We start from the raw sequence: 22,260 nt of genomic DNA, 5'->3' as shown, positions 1-22,260 counted from the left end.
TAAAGGTCACGCGGACGCGACCCTGCTGTTTCCTCTGCTTTCACTTCCTCTCCTGCACATGTCAAAGGACATTTGACGCTGCTTTGTGTCTTTATTTGTCTCTTTGAGGTCCTTTTCTGTCTTTGGGATCTTTGTCGTCCATTTTTGTCTCTTTGTGGTCTTTATTTGTCTCTTTGTGTTAATTTTATGTCTCTTTATGGTCCTTTTCTGTCTTTTTGTGGTCTTGTTTGTCTTTTTGTGGTCTTTCTATGTCTCTCTGTAGTCTTTATATGTCTAGGTCGTTTTTGTCTCTTTGTGGCCATTTTTTGTCTTTGGGTTCTTCTTTGTCGTCCATTTTTGTCTCTTTGTGGTCTTTATGTCTAGGTCGTTTTTGTCTCTTTGTGGCCATTTTTTGTCTCTTTGAGGTCCTTTTTATGACTCTTTGAGGTCCTTTTTTGTCTTCTTAGTCTTTTTTGTCTCTTTGAGGTCTTTTTTTGTCTCTTTGAGGTCCTTTTTATGACTCTTTGAGGTCCTTTTTTGTCTTCTTAGTCTTTTTTGTCTCTTTGAGGTCTTTTTTTGTCTCTTTGAGGTCCTTTTTATGTCTCTTTGAGGTCCTTTTTTGTCTTCTTAGTCTTTTTTGTCTCTTTGAGGTCCTTTTTTGTCTTCTTAGTCTTTTTTGTCTCTTTGAGGTCTTTTTTTGTCTCTTTGAGGTCTTTTTTTGTCTCTTTGAGGTCCTTTTTATGACTCTTTGAGGTCCTTTTTTGTCTTCTTAGTCTTTTTTGTCTCTTTGAGGTCTTTTTTTGTCTCTTTGAGGTCCTTTTTATGACTCTTTGAGGTCCTTTTTTGTCTTAGTCTTTTTTGTCTCTTTGAGGTCTTTTTAGCCTCTCTGAAGTCCTTTTTTGTCTTTGGGTTCTTCTTTGTCGTCCATTTTTGTCTCTTTGTGGTCTTTTTGTGGTAATTTTTGTATCTTTGTGGTCTTTTTTGTCTCTTTGTGTTAATTATATGTCTCTTTGAGGTCCTTTTCTGTCTTTTTGGGGTCTTTTTATGTTTCTTTGAGGTCCTTTTTTGTCTCTGGGTCCTTTGTCGTCCATTTTTGTCTCTTTGTGGTCTTTTTTTTGTCTCTTTGGGGTCCTTTTTATGTCTCTTTGAAGACCTTTTTTGTCTTCTTAGTCTTTTTATGTCTCTTTGAGGTCCTTTTTATGTCTCTTTGAGTTCCTTTTTAGTCTTTAGTCTTTTTTGTCTCTGTGGTCTTTTTAGTGGTCTTTTTATGTCTCTTTGAGGTCCTTTTTTGTCTTCTTAGTCTTTTTTAGTCTCTTTGAGGTTGTTTTTGTCTCTTTGTGGTCTTTTTTGGTTTTTTTGAGGTCCTTTTCTGTCTTTTTTATTCTTTTTTTTATTTCGTTGTGGTTATTTTATGTCTCTTTGAAGTCCTTTCTTTTGTGTCTCTGTTGTGATTGTGTTTTTCTTGTCTTACATCAGTTTGTGTCTCTGGTCGTTGTCGTCGTCTCTCTCTCGACGTCCGTCGTGTTTCCGTCTCTTTGTCGGTCACGTGACCCTCAGGTGTGAGCGCATCACGTGACGCGGCAGCTGAAGCAGCGTGTGTGTGTGTTCGTGTGTGTGTGTGTGTTTTTGTGTCTCTTTGAAGTCCTTTTTTGTCTTCTTAGTCTTTTTTGTCTCTTTGAGGTCTTTTTATGTCGCTTTGAGGTCCTTTTTTGTCTTTTTTGTCTCTTTGTGGTCTTTTTTGTGGTCTTTTTATGTCTCTTTGAGGTCCTTTTTTGTCTTCTTAGTCTTTTTTGTCTCTTTATGGGTCCTTTTTATGTCTCTTTGAGGTCCTTTTTATGTCTCTTTGAGGTCCTTTTTTGTCTTATTTAGTCTTTTTTAGTCTTTTTTGTGGTCTTTTTTTGTCTCTTTGAGGTCCTTTTTATGTCTCTTTGAAGTCCTTTTTTAGTCTTTTTTAGTGTTTTTGTCTCTTTTTGGTCTTTTTTGTCTTCTTAGTCTTTTTTGTCTCTTTGAGGTCCTTTTTAGTTTTTTTGTCTCTTTGAGGTCCTTTTTTGTCTCTTTGTGGTCATTTTTGTGGTCTTTTTTTGTCTCTTTGAGGTCCTTTTTATGTCTCTTTGAGGTCCTTTTTATGTCTCTTTGAGGTCGTTTTTTGTCTCTTTGAGGTCGTTTTTTGTGTCTGAGTTTATTTTATGTCTCTTTGAAGTCCTTTTTTGTGTCTCTGTTGTGATTGTGTATTTCTTGTCTATGTTCTTTGTCGTCTCTCTCTCGACGTCCGTCGTGTTTCCGTCTCTTTGTCGGTCACGTGATCCTCAGGTGTGAGCGCATCACGTGACACGGCAGCTGAAGCAGCGTGTGTGTGTGTGTGTGTGTGTGTGTGTGTGTGTGTGTGTGTGTGTGTGTGTGTGTGTGTGTGTGTGTGTGTGTGTGTGTGCGTGTGTGTGTCTGTGTCTGTGTTCGTTCTCACACAGACGATTCAAACGCTCAGAAAGCAGAGGAACAGACGTGAAGGTCACACGCCACATTCACTCAGTGAGTGGGAGGATAAGTGTCAAGCACCATGGGTCCTGTGTGTCCCCCCCCCCCCCCCCACACACCTCCCATCGCCCGTTACCGTGGTTACCTGGCATGTTGTAGGTCTCCATGGCGGCCGGCAGGAGGCCTGCTGATTGGCCGGGAGCAGCTCGGCGTTCGTCAAATCGGTGAGCGGCGCGGGGGCCGCGGGGGGACGCTCGCTCATGTATTATTAGATTACACCGTGTTAGAGGAGAGGAGACGAGGAAGTGAGGGAGGAGGAAAGGAGGCAGGTGAGGATGAAAGAGACAGAAATGAAGACGAGGAGGAGGAGGAGGAGGAGACGTGACTTTCTGCTCAAAGGTCAAAGGTCAAAGGTCAAGGGCTGAGGGAGGAGGACGCTGTGGAGTCACTGCAGTGGATCTGGGTCACTTTAAAGGGACAGTTCACTAAACGTTATAACATGTTCACGTCTTTATCTTTAACATGTGAGACAGACTTTAACAACAGGAAAAACAGGAAAAGTGTGTCAACACACTCACTCTCCCACACCAAAGCCCATAGAGAAAATCAGTGATTTTAGCTCACAGGGACACAGGAGCTGCTGGTCTTACTGCTGCCTCGTGTGGTCACTTTGTGTCACTGAGTTAAGTCTAAATTAGATATTTTGAAAGCCGAATTCACTAAAATCAGTCATTGTAAGTTAGTGATGGAGGCAGCAGTGGATCAACAACTCCTGTGAACTCCTGTGTGCTGTGATGTTAAAATCACTGGTTTACTCTATGGACTTTGGTGTGGGAGAGTGAGTGGTTTACAAACATCAGTTTCCTGTTGTAGAAAAGTCTGTCTAACAGTGAAGATAAAGACGTGAACGTGTTCTTAAGATAACTTAGACTTCAACTGACGTAGATTTTATTCAGTACAAAAGGTTTAATTAACAAGAAACTGAAGTTTGTAAACCACTCACTCTCCCACACCAAAGTCCATAGAGTAAACCAGTGATTTTAACATCACAGCACACAGGAGTTCACAGGAGTTGTTGATCCACTGCTGCCTCCATCATTAACTTACAATGACTGATTTTGTAAAATTCGGCTTTTAAAATTTTTTATTCAGACACACTTCAGTGACACAAAGTGACCACACGAGGCAGCAGTAGACCAGCAGCTCCTGTGTCCTCCTGTGAGCTAAAATCACTGATTTTCTCTATGGGCTTTGGTGTGGGAGAGTGAGAAGTTTTACAAACTTCAGTTTACACAAGGAAAAGTCTGTCTAATGTCTCTTTTTTATTGTGGGTTAACAACAATGGATATATGTAAACATATATATGTACATATACACACATATATGTGTTAAATATTACAATCATAATAAATGTATGTCGATGGTGATTAACCAGAATAAAAACAGAGTAAAATCCTTGAACTATCCCTTTAACTCCCTTATATTATAGTTACATTATTAATACATATATATATTAATTTACCCCCCACCTCCCCCCCCCGACATTTGTTTTCCAGTAGCGCCCCCCTGTGGTGTTTCCCGGTGTCCTGCAGCCCACGGTGGGCGGGGTCCCGCGGGGTTTCCACGCTGCTCGTGGTGAATCCACCACGTGGAATCTCGGAATCCCCCCCCCCCCCCCTCGCACGTGCACGTGACAATCGTGCACAGGGAAACCGAACACACCCCAGTTGTTTGTGAGTCTGCAGTATTTACAGTAGTAGAAGTACACGTTACTGTAGTATTATATCATGACTGAGTACTCATGAGTCAGAACACACCCAAGTACTCATAATAGGGACTTTTATTTTGCTAGTCAAAGTCGTTTTTGTTGTAAACACACACTTCCTATTCTTGTTTCTGTTCTTTGTACATATTATCCTGCAGCTATACGGAGAATAAGGACGTTAAATCATGTTTAATTTATATATTTTTATTTAAAACAAAAACATTTCAAAAAAAAATATATATATATATTTTTTAAATAGCCTGTCTTTTACTTTGGCAGTGAAACCGGAACTTGTGTGACTGCCTCGTGTGTAACTTGACACCGTCAGAGGAAGAAGGGGGGCGTGTAGCTAGTCGGTTGCTAGGTGTTAGCCAGCTTTGCTAACGCCTAGCCGAGCCGAAGTTCTACTTTCACTTTCTGACACCGGGAGCGGCTTCAGAGGAGCGGCGCTTCCCGGGAAACGAAACCACACACCGCCGCTGTGCGTCCGGCTCTCTCCCGCGGGCTCATATATGAACTTTTTTCTTTTTTAACGGCGGCGATATTGGCAGTAGTAGCCGGGGCGGCGTGTGAAAGTTTGTCATAGCCGCTCAGCGCGCAGGTTCACGCAGTTTCAGCGGCTAACTTCAGCGGCTAGCGCCCGTTAGCATGGAGGGCGGCGGACACACGAGCACCGACGAGCGGGGAGCGGAGAAAGCCATGGACGACTACCTGAAATCGATCGGTCTGCATCGGAAGAAGATCGCCAAGGACGGCTCGTGTTTGTTCCGAGCTGTCGCGGAGCAGGTAAAGCGAGAAAAGTGGGAGACCGCGCGTTAGCGCGAAGTTTCCCCCAGAAGCTAACAGAGCGCAGGTGATGAGCCGCGATTGGCTCCGCTTTGTTGTGCTAATGCGGGCTAAAACAGGTGAACCGCGTTAGCCGAATGAAATCAGAGCAAGTCATCGTGTCTTCACCGTCATCTGAAAGTTTGTAACACAAATAGTTTAACTTACTTTTCACTCATCAACTGTTAAATCGAGACTTTTCTTAATGGGGTTCCGTGTGTGAAGAACTGTGAGTTTTATAAACACGAGTTATTCACTAACACTGAGGTGCCGGTTTATTAGGTACACGAATATACAGAACTGTGTATATATATATATATATATATATATATATATATATATATATATATATATATATATATATATTTGTGTGTGTGTGTGTATATATATGTATGTATTTGTGTGTGTGTGTGTATATATATATGTATGTATTTGTGTGTGTGTGTGTATATATATATGTATGTATATATATATGTATGTATATATATATATATGTATATGTATGTATATGTATATGTATGTATATATATATGTATATGTATGTATATATATATGTATATATGTATGTATATGTATATGTATGTATATATATATGTATATATGTATGTATATGTATGTATATATGTATGTATATGTATGTATATATGTATGTATATGTATATGTATGTGTATATGTATGTATATGTATGTATATGTATGTATATATGTATGTATATGTATATGTATGTGTATATGTATGTATATGTATGTATATGTATGTATATATGTATGTATATGTATATGTATGTATATATATATGTATATGTATATGTATGTATATATGTATGTATATATGTATGTATATGTATGTATATATGTATGTATATGTATATGTATGTATATATATTTGTATATGTATATATATATTTGTGTGTATATATATTTGTGTATGTATATATATATATTTGTGTATGTATATATATATATATATATTTGTATATATATATATCTGTATATATATAATCTTTTTGGGGTATATATATATTTGTAAATATGTATATATATTTTTGTATATAAATATTTGTGTATATATATATATTTTTTTGTGTTTATATATATATGTATTTGTGTATATATTCAATATTCAATGTTTTTGTTTGACTTTTTAAAATTAATTGGTCTATTATTAATTACTATTATTAATAAACCCTCATTTATATTGTCGTATTCCCTGTGTTTTTAAAATGCACATTGAGCTGTTAATCATAAAACATGAAGAAAGTCCTATTGAAGCCTCAAAAGGGTGATTTTGTTGGCTTTAAATCTTGACCTTTGACCTCTCCCAGGTGCTCCACTGTCAGAGCCTTCACATTAAAGTTCGAGCCAAGTGCGTGGAGTTCCTGAAGCAGAACAGATCGAGCTACGAGGCGGTAAATAAACCTTTTTATTCTGTCGTTAAACACGTCAAAACGTGGGTTTTTTTATCACACAAATCATCAAAAATAAAAAGTCATTATCTGCAGCCCTAAAATGTCTGCCTTATATTCTCTGTTCAGTCTTTGGCAAAAACATGACATTATTATTATCATTATTATCTAATCTTATTTTGTTTGTTTGTTTTTTCAGTTTATTGAAGGCAACTTTGAGGAGTATCTGTCAAAACTCCAGGATCCTCAGGTAAAAGTGATTTTCCTCGTAAAGACTTTGCTGTAATTTGTTGTTTATTACGTTTGTGTCTTAAATACGTGTTTGTTTGTGTTTGTGTGTTTGTGTGTGCAGCAGTGGGTTGGAGAGGTGGAGATCAGTGCACTGGCTGTTATGTACAAGTGAGTCCTCTTCAGTTTGATCATTAGAATAAAGAACCTTTTCTTTTGTCTCTTGAAAGTTCTAACTAATGTTCCCATGCACATTTAATTTAATTTAATGCACCAGTATTTAACATATCTGCCTAATGTGAATATTTTCTAATCTCAGAATGTGAATATTTTCTAATCTTGGATTATGAACGTTTTCAAATCTCGGATTATGAACGTTTTCAAATCTCGGATTATCAACATTTTCAAAACTCGGATTATCAACGTTTTCTAATCTCGGATTATGAAAATTTTCAAATGTCGGATTATGAACGTTTTCTAATCTCGGATTATGAAAAATTTTAAATCTCGGATTATGAACGCTTTCAAGTCTCGGGTTATGAACGTTTTCAAATCTCGGGTTATGAACGTTTTCAAATCTCAGAATATTAACGTTTTCAAATCTCAGAATGTGAATATTTTCTAATTTTGGATTATGAATGTTTTCTAATGTTGGATTATGAACATTTTAAAATCTCGGAATGTGAATATTTTCTAATCTCGGAAAAGTGAATATTTTCTAATCCTGCATTATGAATGTTTTCTAATGTTGGATTATGAATGTTTCAAATGTCAGATTATGAACATTTTAAAATCTCGGAATGTGAATATTTTCTAATCTTGGATTATGAACATTTTCCAATCTTGTAATGTGAATGTTTTCTAATCTCTGAATGTGAATATTTTCTAATCTTGCATTATGAATGTTTTCTAATGTTGGATTGTGAATGTTTCAAATCCCAGATTATGAACATTTTCAAATCTCGGATTATGAACATTTTCAAATCTCGGATTATGAACATTTTCACATCTCGGAATGTGAATGTTTTCTAATCTCTAATCTTGGAATGTGAATGTTTTCTAATCTCTAATCTTGGAATGTGAATGTTTTCTAATCTCTAATCTTGGAATGTGAATGTTTTCTAATCTCAGAATCGGAATATTTTCTAATCTCTGAATGTGAATATTTTCTAATCTCAGAATCTCTTTCTATTAGAGTTATTTTCCCAATTTAAAGCAGATTTTTACATTTATCGTTATAACGTGAATATGTATATATTTTCGTGGGGATAATTCTAACTGGTAATTGTAGCGTTGGCGCCCCCTGGTGTCTCCCCACTGGTTAAACCTCTATCTAAAGGAAAAAAGTCTCATTAAAGTCTCACACTCTCTCTCTCTCTCTCTCTCTCTCTCTGGAGGCGGGACTTCCTGATCTTCCAGGATCCTGGAAAACCTCCGGTCAACATCACGGACAACAACTTCAAGGACAAAGTGAGAATGAAACGACGTCGACTTAATCTATGAGATTAAATAATAATAATAATAATCCCTGCTTTCCTTGGTCTCAGGTTCAGTTGTGTTTTCTGAACGGGAATCACTACGACAGCGTTTACCCCATCAGACACATGAAGAACTCCGCCGTCTGCCAGTGTGAGTGTCTCAGATTAAAGTCGCCATGGCGACGCCTGAGGGAAGGCTGTCGGCTAGCTGCTGTTAGCATGTCGCTTAAAAACGCTTAAATGATGATATTTAACATGATATTTCCTACAGTCTAATTGTGATGGTTTATAATGTCTTTGATCTCCTCGTCTCGGTGCAGCGCTCCTGTACGAGCTGCTGTACGACGGCGTGTTCAGCGTGGACCGCGGCGCCCTGGGCATGTGTCAGCGGATCGCACGAACTTCCGACCTCCTGAGCGACGACAGCATGGCCGTGTGTCAGAGCAGCGACGAGTCGGACGTGGAAGCAGACGAGCCGCTTTGGTAGGAGACGTTTTTTTTTTAACGTAACTAGGGCCCCCCTAAAAAAAAGACTCCTGGCACGAACGTGCTTAAAAACTCTTGAAACGTGGCATGGAGGTCAGGTCTGCCGTGCGTTGCTCCAGGGCTCTATAGCGCCCCCTAAGGTGAAAACAGGCAAAATAGAGTGCCACCGAATGTCCCCAAACTTGGTGGGAAGATGTTACGGACCAAGACAAACAAAAAAGTCGACCGTAACCATGGTCTCAACTCAACAGGATGTCGGCCATTTTGAATTTTGGCCCGGCCATTTTGGCGATTTGCACCCTACGTAAATGAGCGCGTTTACGACATAAAAACGCGCCAATATGTACGCGACGCATCAGAGGTTGTCGAAAGACCTTGCAGATTCAAAAACGGCGTGGCCGCGGCAATCCTGTGTTTTTCACGAATTTCGAACGTTCGCCACAAGACAGGAAGTGCCCCTATAACTGCGGCATTCATCGAGTTCCACCGAATTTCCCGAAAACTTGGTGGGAAGACGTGATCGACCGAGACGAACGAAAAAGTCGACCGTAACCATGGCCTCAACTCAACAGGATGTCGGCCATTTTGAATCCTGGGAACGCGAGGGCTTGATTATTAGTGATATTTATTCATTCTTTTGTTTGTTTGTATTTCAAATGTTGATTTCAGGGTGTGCCTGTGTTTTATAAGCTTTAATGTAAGCGCTGTTTTAATGAAATGTATTATAATTAATCTGATGTTACAGATGGATTTGGGATCCTGTCGACGTCATAATTATTAAGCGATTGAATGTGTGATTTGATGATGTTTAATTTAGATTTGTTTGTCTGTGTATGAGAAAGCAGGGGTGTCTAACGTGTGTGTGTGTGTGTGTGTGTGTGTGTGTGTGTGTGATGCAGGGTGGAAAATGGAACTTCTACAAGACACAACTACAGGGTAACACACACACACACACACACACACACACACGCACACACTCTCACTCATCTGGTTTCTTTGATAATGCTTCACAAATCCTGTCAAACAGTTTATACATAACACTGAATAACTCTGTGTGTGTCTGTGTGTTAGGGCCGTGGGCGTGGCCGACAGCTTCCTGAGAGAGTGAGACGTTCACTGAACCCGACTCTGTTCAGGAACATCGACTACGACTTCTGGCACAAGACGAAGAGAGGTAACACACACACACACAGTGTAACATGTCAAATGTGTTCAATACACAGAAATGTTTTCTCTGAACAAAGACGACAGGAAACTGGAGTTTGTAAACCACTCACTCTCCCACACCAAAGCCCATAGAGAAAACCAGTGATTTTAGCTCACAGGGACACAGGAGCTGCTGGTCCTCTGCTGCCTCGTGTGGTCACTTTGTGTCACTTAGTTAAGTCTTAAGTAAATATTTTAAAAGCTGAATTCACTAAAATCAGTCATTATAAGTTAGTGATGGAGGCAGCAGTGGATCAACAACTCCTGTGAACTCCTGTGTGCTGTGATGTTAAAATCACTGGTTTACTCTATGGACTTTGGTGTGGGAGAGTGAGTGACTTTGGTGTGAGAGAGTGAGTGACTTTGGTGTGAGAGAGTGAGTGACTTTGGTGTGGGAGAGTGAGTGACTTTGGTGTGGGAGAGTGAGTGACTTTGGTGTGGGAGAGTGAGTGACTTTGGTGTGGGAGAGTGAGTGACTTTGGTGTGTGAGAGTGAGTGACTTTGGTGCGAGAGAGTGAGTGACTTTGGTGCGTGAGAGTGAGTGACTTTGGTGTGGGAGAGTGAGTGACTTTGGTGTGGGAGAGTGAGTGAGTTAGTGACTTTGGTGTGGGAGAGTGAGTGACTTTGGTGTGGGAGAGTGAGTGACTTTGGTGTGGGAGAGTGAGTGACTTTGGTGTGGGAGAGTGAGAGTGAGTGACTTTGGTGTGGGAGAGTGAGTGACTTTGATGTGGGAGAGTGAGTCAGTTTTTCTGGACTTAGACTGAGATTAAATGATAGAATATATTGCTAAATTGCTAATGTATTTTAAACAATTTTTTAAATTTCCAGCACAACAAAAGATGGACTATTGCATCGCTGCAGGGATGCAGTACGCTGTGGGAGATCGCTGCAAGGTTTCTGTCTAAGTTTAAATTCTGGGTTATTTTATTCATATACAGTGTATTTTTTTTACAGTGTGTGTGTGTGTGTGTGTTACCTGTAGGTCCGTCTTGAGGGCGGTGGGCGGAGCTACAATGCCACCGTTAAGGAAGTGCCTCCCGACAGCGACATGGTGGTCGTTCACGTAGAAGAACTGGGAAAGCGGTGAGAGCAGGTTCACGACATTTATTTCATATCTTTTTCAGAACACGATCACGTCTTTATCTCAGACTTTTGTAAAACCGCTCACTCTCCCACACCAAAGCCCATAGAGAAAACCAGTGATTTGAGCTCACGGTGGACACAGGGAGCTGCTGGTCCTCTGCTGCCTCGTGTGGTCACTTTGTGTCACTGATTTAAGTCGAAATTAAATATTTTTAAAGCCGAATTGTACAAAATCAGTCATTGTAAGTTAGTGATGGAGGCAGCAGTGGATCAACAACTCCTGTGAACTCCTGTGTGCTGTGATGTTAAAATCACTGGTTTACTCTATGGACTTTGGTGTGGGAGAGTGAGTGGTTTACAAACGTCAGTTTCTTGATAATTAAACCTTTTCTACCTAAAAAAATCTACGTCATCTAACATAGATTTTGTCAAAGGTGTCTTTTGTAACGGGTAAAATTTGTGTTTTATTGTTTAAAGCTAAGGTATCTAAACTTTTTCACTCTGCCACACCAAAGTCCACAGAGAAAACCAGTGATTTTAGTGAATTCGGCTTTTGAAATTCTTCGCTATGACTTAAATCAGTGACACAAAGTGACCACACGAGGCAGCAGAGGACCAGCAGCTCCTGTTTCCCTGTGAGCTAAAAATCACTGGTTTTCTCTATGGGGTTTGGTGTGGGAGAGTGAGTGGTTTACGAACGTCAGTTTCCTGTTGTTAAAAACTGTCAAACAGTGAAATAAAGAAGTGAACGTGTTCTTGACATGTCGTAGACTTGTCTCGATGTGGATTTTATCAAATAAAAAAAGGCTCAAGTAACAGGAAACTGAAGTTTGTAAACCACTCACTCTCCCACACCAAAGTCACTCACTCTCCCACACCAAACCCCATAGAGAAAACCAGTGATTTTTACTTTACAGAGACACAGGAGTTCATAGGAGTTGTTGATCCACTGCTGCCTCCATCACTGAGTTATAATGTCTTATTTTAAGGAATTCGGCTTTTAAAATATTTAATTTCGACTAAACTCAGTGACACAAAGTGACCACACGAGGCAGCAGAGGACCAGCAGCTCCTTTGTCCCTGTGAGCTAAAATCACAGATTTTCTCTATGGGGTTTGGTGTGGGAGTTGGAATTAATTAATAATAAGTGTTATTTGCGCATATTTATGTTTATTGCACACCTTATATGGTCGTTTGTGTGTGTGTGTGTGTGTGTGTGTGTGTGTGTGTGTGTGTGTGTGTGTGTGTGTGTAGACACGTCCCTCTGTGGAGTCTCCGTCCTCCCAGTGAAGAGGGCAGCTGGAGCACCGTGGTCAAAGACAAGAGGCTCAGCAACGGACACGGCGGTCGGGGGAAACCCGCCTCGCAGGCGGCGGGGGCGGCGCCGGGCTCCGGTGGGCGTGTCCAGAAGCAGCACTCGTGGTCGCCGCAGGTCAACGCGGAGGAGAAGGGCGGAGCCAAAGCCGTCAGGTCAGGGCTGCTCTGACGACTACAACGTGTGTGTGTGTGTGTGTTTATAACGTTACAGATGGTGTAATAAAAGTGTGTGTGTACAGGAAGTCCATTAGCCTGGTGGAGGGCGTGAAGGAGGCGGAGCTTATGTCCAAAGAGGAGGAGGAGGAGAAGATCCAGCTCCGCGACGAGCAGGAATTCCCCGCCCTTGGAGTGAGTTCACGGCAGTTTTTTTTTTTTAATATATATATATATGAGGACCTGAGTGAAGACACCCTGGTCTGATCATTTTGTTTTTATTATTATTATTCCACTCAGGCAGACGGAGGGAAGAAGGGAGTAGAAAAGAAGAGGTCGCAGGGAAACAAGCCGGTGAGTGAACAGGTCACATGACCATTTAAACGGGAAGCAGTTTTCAGAATAAAAGTCTGCATTTGTGTTCGCCCACACTGGAACTCAACTTTGTGGTTTTCAAAATAAAAGTCTCAGTTTCTGCGCGTCCATGCTAAAACACAAACTCGCTATTTTCAGAATAAAAGTCTCTCTTTCTGCTCGTCCATGCTAAGACAGAACCTCGCTGTTTTCAGAATAAAAGTCTCACTTTCTGCTCGTCCATGCTAAAGCAGAACCTCGCTGTTTTCAGAATAAAAGTCTGCGTTTGTGTTCGCCCACACTGGAACTCAACTTTGTGGTTTTCAAAATAAAAGTCTCAGTTTCTGCGCGTCCATGCTAAAGCAGAACCTCGCTGTTTTCAGAATAAAAGTCTCACTTTCTGCTCGTCCATGCTAAGACAGAACCTCGCTGTTTTCAGAATAAAAGTCTCACTTTCTGCTCGTCCATGCTAAAGCAGAACCTCGCTGTTTTCAGAATAAAAGTCTGCGTTTGTGTTCGCCCACACTGGAACACAACTTTGTGGTTTTCAAAATAAAAGTCTCAGTTTCTGCGCGTCCATTCTAAAACACAAACTCACTGTTTTCAGAATAAAAGTCTCACTTTCTGCTCGTCCGTGCTAAAACACAAACTCACTGTTTTCAGAATAAAAGTCTCACTTTCTGCTCGTCCGTGCTAAGACAGAACCTCGCTGTTTTCAGAATAAAAGTCTCACTTTCTGCTCGTCCGTGCTAAGACAGAACCTCGCTGTTTTCAGAATAAAAGTCTCACTTTCTGCTCGTCCATGTTAAGACGGAACCTCGCTGTTTTCAGAATAAAAGTCTACGTTTGTGTTCGCCCACACTTAAACGCTAATTTGTTGTTTTCAAAATAAAAGTATAACTTCTCTCTGTCCACACTTAACTATAATAATAGTTTTCAGAATAAAAGTATCAGTTTCGGTGCGTTCACACAACTTCGCCGTTATCAGAATAAAAGTCTCCATTTGTGTTCGCCCACACTGAAATGCAACTTTGTTTTCAAAATAAAAGTTTAATATCTCTTTGTCCGCACTGAAACGTAATAATAGTTTTCAGAATAAAAGTCTTGGTTTCTGCTCATCCATGCTGAAACACAACCTCGCAGTTTTCAGAATAAAAGTCTCAGTTTCTGCGTATCCACACAACCTCGCAGATTTCAGAATAAAAGTCTCAGTTTCTGCTTCTCTATGCTTAAACAAAATATAGCAGTTTTCAGAATAAAAGTCTCGGTTTCTGCGTATCCACACAACCTCGCAGATTTCAGAATAAAAGTCTCAGTTTCTGCTTCTCCATGCTAGAATAAAAGTCTCAGTTTCTGCTTCTCTATGCTAGAATAAAAGTCTTGGTTTCTGCTTCTCTATGCTTAAACAAAATATAGCAGTTTTCAGAATAAAAGTCTCAGTTTCTGCTTCTCTATGCTTAAACAAAATATAGCAGTTTTCAGAATAAAAGTCTCAGTTTCTGCTTCTCTATGCTTAAACAAAATATAGCAGTTTTCAGAATAAAAGTCTCAGTTTCTGCTCGTCTATGCTGTAACAAAATATAGCAGTTTTCAGAATAAAGGTCTCAGTTTCTGCATGTCCATGCCAAAACACATCTTTGCAGTTTTCAGAATAAAGGTCTCCATTTTTGTTCGCCCACACTGAAACCACTCAACTTTGTGGTTTTTCAAATTAAAAGTTTCATTTTCTCTCTGTCCACATGTAAACACAGAAAAAAAGATTTCAGAATAAAAGCCTCCGTTTCTGTTCACCCCTACTGAAACATAAACTTTTTTTCTCCGTACAGAAGAGTCCAGATGAAGACGTCGCAGCAGTGTCTCCCTCTGCTGGACAAAGACCCAAATCCTGCACGCCACCACTGACGACTGCTGCTGCTGCTGCAGCGACTTCATACGCAACCTCTTCGACTCCGCCCTCTAGCCCCGCCCCTCCGACCACCTGTGCTGCCCCGACCACTAAACCAAACGCACCTTCTCCTGCTCCTGCTCCTCCTCCTGCCGTCGCCCCTCACTCTAAACCCTCAGTGACGGGTGGAGCTCCGCCCCTCACAGCTCCGTGCTCCGCCTCCGTTTTCGCCTTCCTCACCCCGGTCCTCCCCACTGCTTCATCAGCCCCGTCTTTACCCGCCTTCTCCTCCTCCTCCTCGTCTCCCACCACCTCCTCCTCACTTCCTGTTAAATCGTCCACCCCTCCCATCTTCATCGCTCCCATCGCTCCTTCTCCCGTCAGCGCTCAGGGTTTCCTCCACCGCTCCTCTCTCCCTCACTCCCCCTCTCCTCCCTCCCCCTCTCTTCCTCGTCATGCTGCTCAAACTCAAGAAGCTCCTGCTCAAAGTAAGAAAAACATCAAAGTTCAGGTTTTCTCAGTGAAAACTCGAACTAATAAAATATACGTCACATCTTTATCTTCACTGTTAGACAGACTTTAACAACAGGAAACTGAAGTTTATAAACCACTCACTCTCCCACACCAAACCCCATAGAGAAAACCAGTGATTTTAGCTCACAGGGACACAGGAGCTGCTGGTCTACTGCTGCCTCGTGTGGTCACTTTGTGTCACTGAAGTATGTCTAAATTACATTTTTTAAAAGCCGAATTTTTCAAAGTAAGACCTTTGAAGTTTAGTGATGGAGGCAGCAGTGGATCAACAACTCCTGTGAACTCCTGTGTGCTGTGATGTTAAAATCACTGGTTTACTCTATGGACTTTGGTGTGGGAGAGTGAGTGACTTTGGTGTGTGAGAGTGAGTGACTTTGGTGCGGGAGAGTGAGTGACTTTGGTGCGGGAGAGTGAGTGACTTTGTTGTGGGAGAGTGAGTGACTTTGGTGCGGGAGAGTGAGTGACTTTGGTGTGGGAGAGTGAGTGACTTTGGTGTGTGAGAGTGAGTGACTGGTGTGTGAGAGTGAGTGACTTTGGTGTGAGAGAGTGAGTGACTTTGGTGTGAGAAAGTGAGTGACTTTGGTGTGGGAGAGTGAGTGACTTTGGTGTGGGAGAGTGAGTGACTTTGGTGTGGGAGAGTGAGTGACTTTGGTGTGTGAGAGTGAGTGACTGGTGTGTGAGAGTGAGTGACTTTGGTGTGAGAGAGTGAGTGACTTTGGTGTGAGAAAGTGAGTGACTTTGGTGTGGGAGAGTGAGTGACTTTGGTGTGGGAGAGTGAGTGACTTTGGTGTGGGAGAGTGAGTGACTTTGGTGTGGGAGAGTGAGTGACTTTGGTGTGGGAGAGTGAGTGACTTTGGTGCTCTGTCTACTAGTGGTTCCTAGTAGACAGACTTTTCCTTGTGTAAACTGAAGTTTGTAAACCACTCACTCTCCCACACCAAAGTCCATAGAGTAAACCAGTGATTTTAACATCACAGCACACAGGAGTTCACAGGAGTTGTTGATCCACTGCTGCCTCCATCACTAACTTACAATGACTGATTTTAATGAATTCGGCTTTTAAAATATTTAATTTCGACTAAATTCAGTGACACAAAGTGACCACACGAGGCAGCAGAGGACCAGCAGCTCCTGTGTCCCTGTGAGCTAAAATCAGTGATTTTCTCTATGGAGTTTGGTGTGGGAGAGTGAGTGGTTTCCTGTTGGAAAAGTCTGTTTAACAGTAAAATAAACAATATTTCATGATGTATTTTCATCTTTCTGTTTTCAGGTCTTGTGTCAAACTCTGGAGCTTCTCTGTCCCAGAACCAGAGCCAGGTCTCTGTGTCCCAGACCCGTAGTTTGACATCGTCTCTGCCTCAGGAGACGCAGACCCATGTCCAGGCCTCGGTTCCTCACCTCCATCACCGAACCGAGTCCCCCACCTCGGTGCCGCTACCACAGAACCAGACCTCCTTCCATCAGTCTCAGGCCCAGACCTCTGCTTCTCACTTCCAGCCACAGTCCCAGATCCACTTCCCTCAGTACCAGGCCTCTCCTCCTCATGGCTCGTTCCCTCAGACCCAGACCTCTGTTCCTCACCTCCATCCTCATCTCCAGACCCACTTCTCTCAGTCCCAGTCTGAGATGGTCCAGGTTCAGCCTCCAGGAGCTTCCTTCCCTCATCCTCACCTCCACACCCACCCGCTCGCCGTCTCCGCCTCCTCGACTCTCCAAACTGACTCCACGCAGCCTGATTCTCCTGTGGCTCCTCCCCCTTCCTCCTCCTCTTTCTCCTCCCACCCTCAGTCCATCCCAGGAGCAGTTCCTCTGCAGAAGCTCTCTCAGCTCTACCAGGACCCTCTCTATCCTGGTTTCCCTCAGGAGGAGAAGGGAAACATGGCCGCCGTTCCCCCGCTCTCCTCCAGCAGGAAGGGGGACGACCTTCCTCGAGGTGATCCCGTCAAAATAAAAGCGTCGCTTAAGAGTTTTTGATTCGCGCTCATTTGAACGTGTGACTGATCTGGGTTTTCTTCTTCTTCTTCTTCTTCCTGTGCAGATCTGAACATCCTGAGGTTCTTCTTCAACCTCGGCGTCAAGGTACGAACATCTGGAATAAGAATATTATGCTTTTCTGAAATGATCTTAAACTCTTTTCTTCTGTTTTCTAATTGGTTCATGTGGTTGTGACAAAAAACAAGCGATTTTTACTTTTATAACTAAATTTTTATTGACATTATTTAAAGGAATTGCACTTAAATCTTGACTAAAAAGTCAGGAAGAGAATTTTTCCTCCCTGCAGTAAAATCACACTAAATATAAATATAAATCATGAGCTAATTTGTGCAGAATTTAGCGACTAATTTACAGCCGTAACGTTACTGAGAGATTTTCATTCAAAACAAAACATTTTATTCATGTTATTTTTAAAGATAACGCCTCAATCTACACTTGAAGTTTGTGAGGGAAAATTTTGCAAATGTAGTTTTCTTTGGGACCCAGAAAAAGTCACCAGTGTCCCATCTGTGGTTTGGGAACCTCTGTTTTTTATTGATTATTAAACATCTTTTTTAAGTCCCTGTAAAGTGATGAAGAAAATATTTCCTCCGACTTCTGACAGAGCGAATTTGTGGGTAAATATAGCGACAAAATTAACGCTCGCATCGTTGTCGATTTTTTTAATTTGTGAGCAAATAATTACCAGGAGTCATTAATCATAAATGTATTCCAACTCGCCTGGAAAACAAATACAGTATATTACAGTATATTAAGTGAATCTTAAGTAAAAGTGAGGGGAAAATTTAGCAAATTTATGTTTTTAAGGGACCCAAAAACCTGCGTTCCATCTGTGGGTCCTGACCCAGTGTTTGAGAACCACTCTATATTTTGATTACGTTGTAATTAATTTAACTTTGGGAAAATTTTGCAAAAAAAAATTTGCCGACCCAAAATTTTAACCGGCGTTCTATCTGTGGGTCCCCGACCCAGTGCTTTGGAACCACTCTTGTTATACTGTGCATTTTTATTACAATGCAATTTATGTAATAATCAATTCTAAATAAATCAGCAGGAAAAAATACAGAAACACAGAATATTCGGTGAATCTTAATTAAGAGTGTGCGAAAAATTAGCAAATTTGTGTTTTTTTGGGGATCCAGTAAAGTATGACGTTTTTATCAAATTTTAGACCACAAATTTTTTTTTCCAAAAAAATTGTCAAATTTTGGACCACATAGTTTAGTATGATGTTTTTGTCAAATTTTGGACCAAAACATTAAAATTTGACTCTTTTTTTTTCGTCCAAAATTTTTGGACCAAAAAAAAAATTGTCAAATTTTGGCCATAGTATAGTATGACGTTTTTGTCAAATTTTGGACCAATTTTTTTTTCAAATTTTGGACCAAATTTTTTTTCAAATTTTGGACCACATAGTTTAGTATGAAGTTTTTGTCAAATTTTTCCCCCCAAAAATTGTCAAATTTTGGATGACATAGTATAGTATGACGTTTTTGTCAAATTTTGGACCAAATTTTTTTTCAAATTTTGGACCAAATTTTGGACCACATAGTTTAGTATGAAGTTTTTGTCAAATTTTTCCCCCAAAAAATTGTCAAATTTTGGATGACATAGTATAGTATGACGTTTTTGTCAAATTCTGGACCAACATTTTTTCCCCCCCCAAAAAAAGTCACATTTTGGGCAACTTGGAAGTAAAAGAAAACGTTAACAATCGGGGGTCACATAAACATGCTGTCACGCGCGTCTTTTTCCGGCCAGTCGTCGTGGAAACGCGGCGTGCGTGAACGTTGACGCCGTTGACACGTTAACGTTTGACAGCACAAGTAATAATTCATTCCAAATGAATCTTATTTAGCAGCAAAAATACACATTTGCGGACCCAAAAAAAGTCACTTGCGTCCCATCTGTGGGTCCCCGACCCAGTGTTTGAGAACCATGGCTTCATCATTGATTATGGAAACAGGTTGAATCAATGTTGTTGTGAGTATGTTATGTTATGATATTATTTATTGTGCTATATTTTTAGTATATAACGTTGTTTCTCTCCCCCCCCCTCAGGCGTTCTCCATGCCTCTGTTACCTCCCTACTTCTACCTCCTCCCCCTCCAGCAGGCCTACACTCTTCAGCCCACGCCTGCCTCCCGCTCTCCCTCACCGACCCCTGCCTTCCCTCTCTCTGGCGCCCCCTCTGTTCACCAGGAGCCGTACACTCATTACGCCCCAAACCCCGCGACGTCCATGTCGTCGCCGGCCCCGCCTCAGTACGGACACCAGGCTCCGCCCACTGACACTTCCTGTCCCGGCGAGCCCTCCTTTAACCAGACGGGGTTTCAGGCTCCGCCCCCCCACAGGATGCCGTGCGCCTCGTTGCCGTGGCAACAACACCACATGACGGCCGCTGCGCCCGCTAACTCCGGCTACCCCGGGTATCCTTCATCGCCTGTGACGTACCAGGCTCCGCCTCCTCCGCAGGGTTACCACGCGGGTCCAGGCGCGGGTCACCCGCTGTACCCGCACGCCATGTCCCCGTACCCGCCGTCCTCATCCCCGTACCCGCCGTCCTCGTCCCCATACCCGCTATCCTCGTCCCCGTACCCGCCGTCCTCCATGGAGCAGCTTCTTCTCGCCAACAACGGGGGCGCGGCGTCCGGACACGCCCCCAGTCCACTGGAGGCTCTGGCTGCACCTGCTAATGTGGCTAATGCTAACAGCAGCAGAGCGATGGTGCTGCCTTCTGTGAACGGTATGTGTACGCAAACAAACACAAATTTAAGGAAATTTAAAAAAAAAAAGAAAGATTGTCTAATTTTGGATGGCATAATATAGTACGACGTTTTTGTGAAATTTTCAACCAACATTTTTTTTTTTTAAATTTTTTCATTTTGGACAACATAGTATAGTATGAAGTTTTTGTCAAATTTTGTATGACGTTTTTGTCAAAGTCTGGACCATTTCTTTTCAGCGCTGAAGAACGAGCAAGGAGAGAGTCTGACGAGAACCGTGCTGCTGGTCGACCCGCCGCTCAACAACAGACCCATCGTATGTAGACACACACAGGAACTCTGCCACACCAAAGTCACTCACTCTCCCACACCAAAGTCACTCACTCTCTCACACCAAAGTCACTCACTCTCTCACACCAAAGTCACTCACTCTCTCACACCAAAGTCACTCACTCTCTCACACCAAAGTCACTCACTCTCTCACACCAAAGTCACTCACTCTCTCACACCAAAGTCACTCACTCTCTCACACCAAAGTCACTCACTCTCCCACACCAAAGTCACTCACTCTCCCACACCAAAGTCCCTCACTCTCCCACACCAAAGTCACTCACTCTCCCACACCAAAGTCACTCACTCTCCCACACCAAAGTCACTCACTCTCCCACACCAAAGTCACTCACTCTCCCACACCAAAGTCACTCACTCTCCCACACCAAAGTCACTCACTCTCCCACACCAAAGTCACTCACTCTCCCACACCAAAGTCACTCACTCTCCCACACCAAAGTCACTCACTCTCCCACACCAAAGTCACTCACTCTCCCACACCAAAGTCACTCACTCTCTCACACCAAAGTCTCTCACACCAAAGTCACTCACTCTCACACACCAAAGTCACTCACTCTCACACACCAAAGTCACTCACTCTCTCACACCAAAGTCACTCACTCTCCCACACCAAAGTCACTCACTCTCCCACACCAAACCCCATAAAGTAAATCAGTGATTTTAACATCACAGTGACTGCTGCTGCCTCCATCACTAACTTACAATGACTGATTTTGTAAAATTCGGCTTTAAAAAAACCTTTGTTCAGGTTTATTTTAATGACACAAAGTGACCACACGAGGCAGCAGTCGACCTGCAGCTCCTGTGTCCCCGTGAGCTAAATTCGCTGATTTTCTCTATGGGCTTTGGTGTGGGAGAGTGAGTGTGTTGACAAACTTAACGCGGGTATTCCTTTGTAAGATCGTTGACACTTTCTCTCTCTTTCGTAGCTCGCTCTCGTCTCCGACGACGCCGTCTCCGTGGCGACCATGAAGCCCAGCAGCAGTCCGGCCGGCTCCCCGTCCCACTACGCCGTCGTCCCCGGCGACGTCTACCACGATCCGCCGAAACACTATGGCGGGAAAAAGGCGGCAGCGGCGGGGGGTCGCTCGCTGCCCGGCGGCGGCATCGCGGAGGTGATGTCGGTGAGCTGCAGCACGGACGACGCGTGGGACGAGCCGGAGGGATTCAAACCCGCAACCCTGAACCACAGGGGCCACAGGAGGTTCTTCAGAGGAGGAGGACCGAGAGGGAGGGGCGGGGCTCATGAGGGCGGGCGGGGAGGTCAACACAGGAGGCGGGGGGATGGGTTCAGCCACGGGCAGTTTGGCCCCTCCCACAGGGGGCGGGGATATTAAAAAGGTTAAAAGCTTCCAGCCAATCAGAGGACTTTGCACTTTTTGTTACCATTTTTAGACCCAGGAATAAATCAAAAGTGTTTGTTTACCGTGTTTTTTTTTTTTTTTACGTCTTCCTGCTTTTGTTTGTTATTGTTGTTCAAAACACTATCGATTGTTAGCTAGCGAGGTATCGTAGCACATTTGGCTTTTAAGAACTACCGCGATTCATCGTAACTTAACAAAAAAACGGAAGAAGCTCAAAAAAATATTTCACGTCAAATCTGACGCTGATCTTTTTTTTTACGTTGCTCGACAATCGTGAGTCGCGATCGCCGATTAAAACCCGGCGTACAAAGTGCGACGTCGGACAAAATCTGATTCGCCAGAAAACATTTATACGTTTTGTTTTTTGTTAAATCTGCTCATCGGTGTAAAAATGCTGGATCGTGGATGTTTTTCCACATTTAAGCTAACATTAGCTGTATGTTTAACGACAAACAGCTTTGTTAGCCTCAGGATTAGCGCGAGGGAGCTTTAGACTTGGGGAAACAAACCGCTGAAAAATCACACATTTACACACCGTTTTTTCCCCCGGGTCTTTAATGCTAGGCTAAGCTAGCTGTCCCTATAAATTGTCTTCCTTCTTTTTTTTGAACTGTGCCTTTAAACCGCCGGTGGAATCCCAGAATTCCTAGCGC

General features: G+C 42.4%; 1 protein-coding gene across 1 annotated transcript; it reads left to right on the top strand.

Moving 5' to 3' along the window:
- Window positions 1–4,680: 4,680 nt before the first annotated feature.
- Window positions 4,681–21,580, top strand: otud4 (OTU deubiquitinase 4; the record flags this gene model as incomplete). The annotated part of the gene is made up of 20 exons (XM_083907731.1): window positions 4,681–5,002; window positions 6,367–6,450; window positions 6,647–6,697; window positions 6,800–6,846; window positions 8,073–8,145; window positions 8,223–8,304; window positions 8,474–8,636; window positions 9,539–9,575; window positions 9,711–9,813; window positions 10,674–10,738; window positions 10,828–10,928; window positions 12,183–12,398; window positions 12,485–12,593; window positions 12,699–12,752; window positions 14,579–15,125; window positions 16,442–17,104; window positions 17,210–17,250; window positions 19,228–19,912; window positions 20,132–20,208; window positions 21,173–21,580. The coding sequence occupies exons 1-20, from the start codon at window positions 4,865–4,867 to the stop codon at window positions 21,578–21,580; spliced, it is 3,744 nt and encodes a 1,247-aa protein (XP_083763857.1). The 5' UTR covers window positions 4,681–4,864.
- Between the last annotated feature and the right edge of the window lie 680 nt (window positions 21,581–22,260).

This window comes from Microchirus variegatus (genome assembly GCF_963457635.1).
Source record: "Microchirus variegatus genome assembly, chromosome: 2".
Taxonomy (NCBI): Eukaryota; Metazoa; Chordata; class Actinopteri; order Pleuronectiformes; family Soleidae; genus Microchirus; species Microchirus variegatus.
This window is presented reverse-complemented; position numbering and strand designations above follow the sequence as displayed.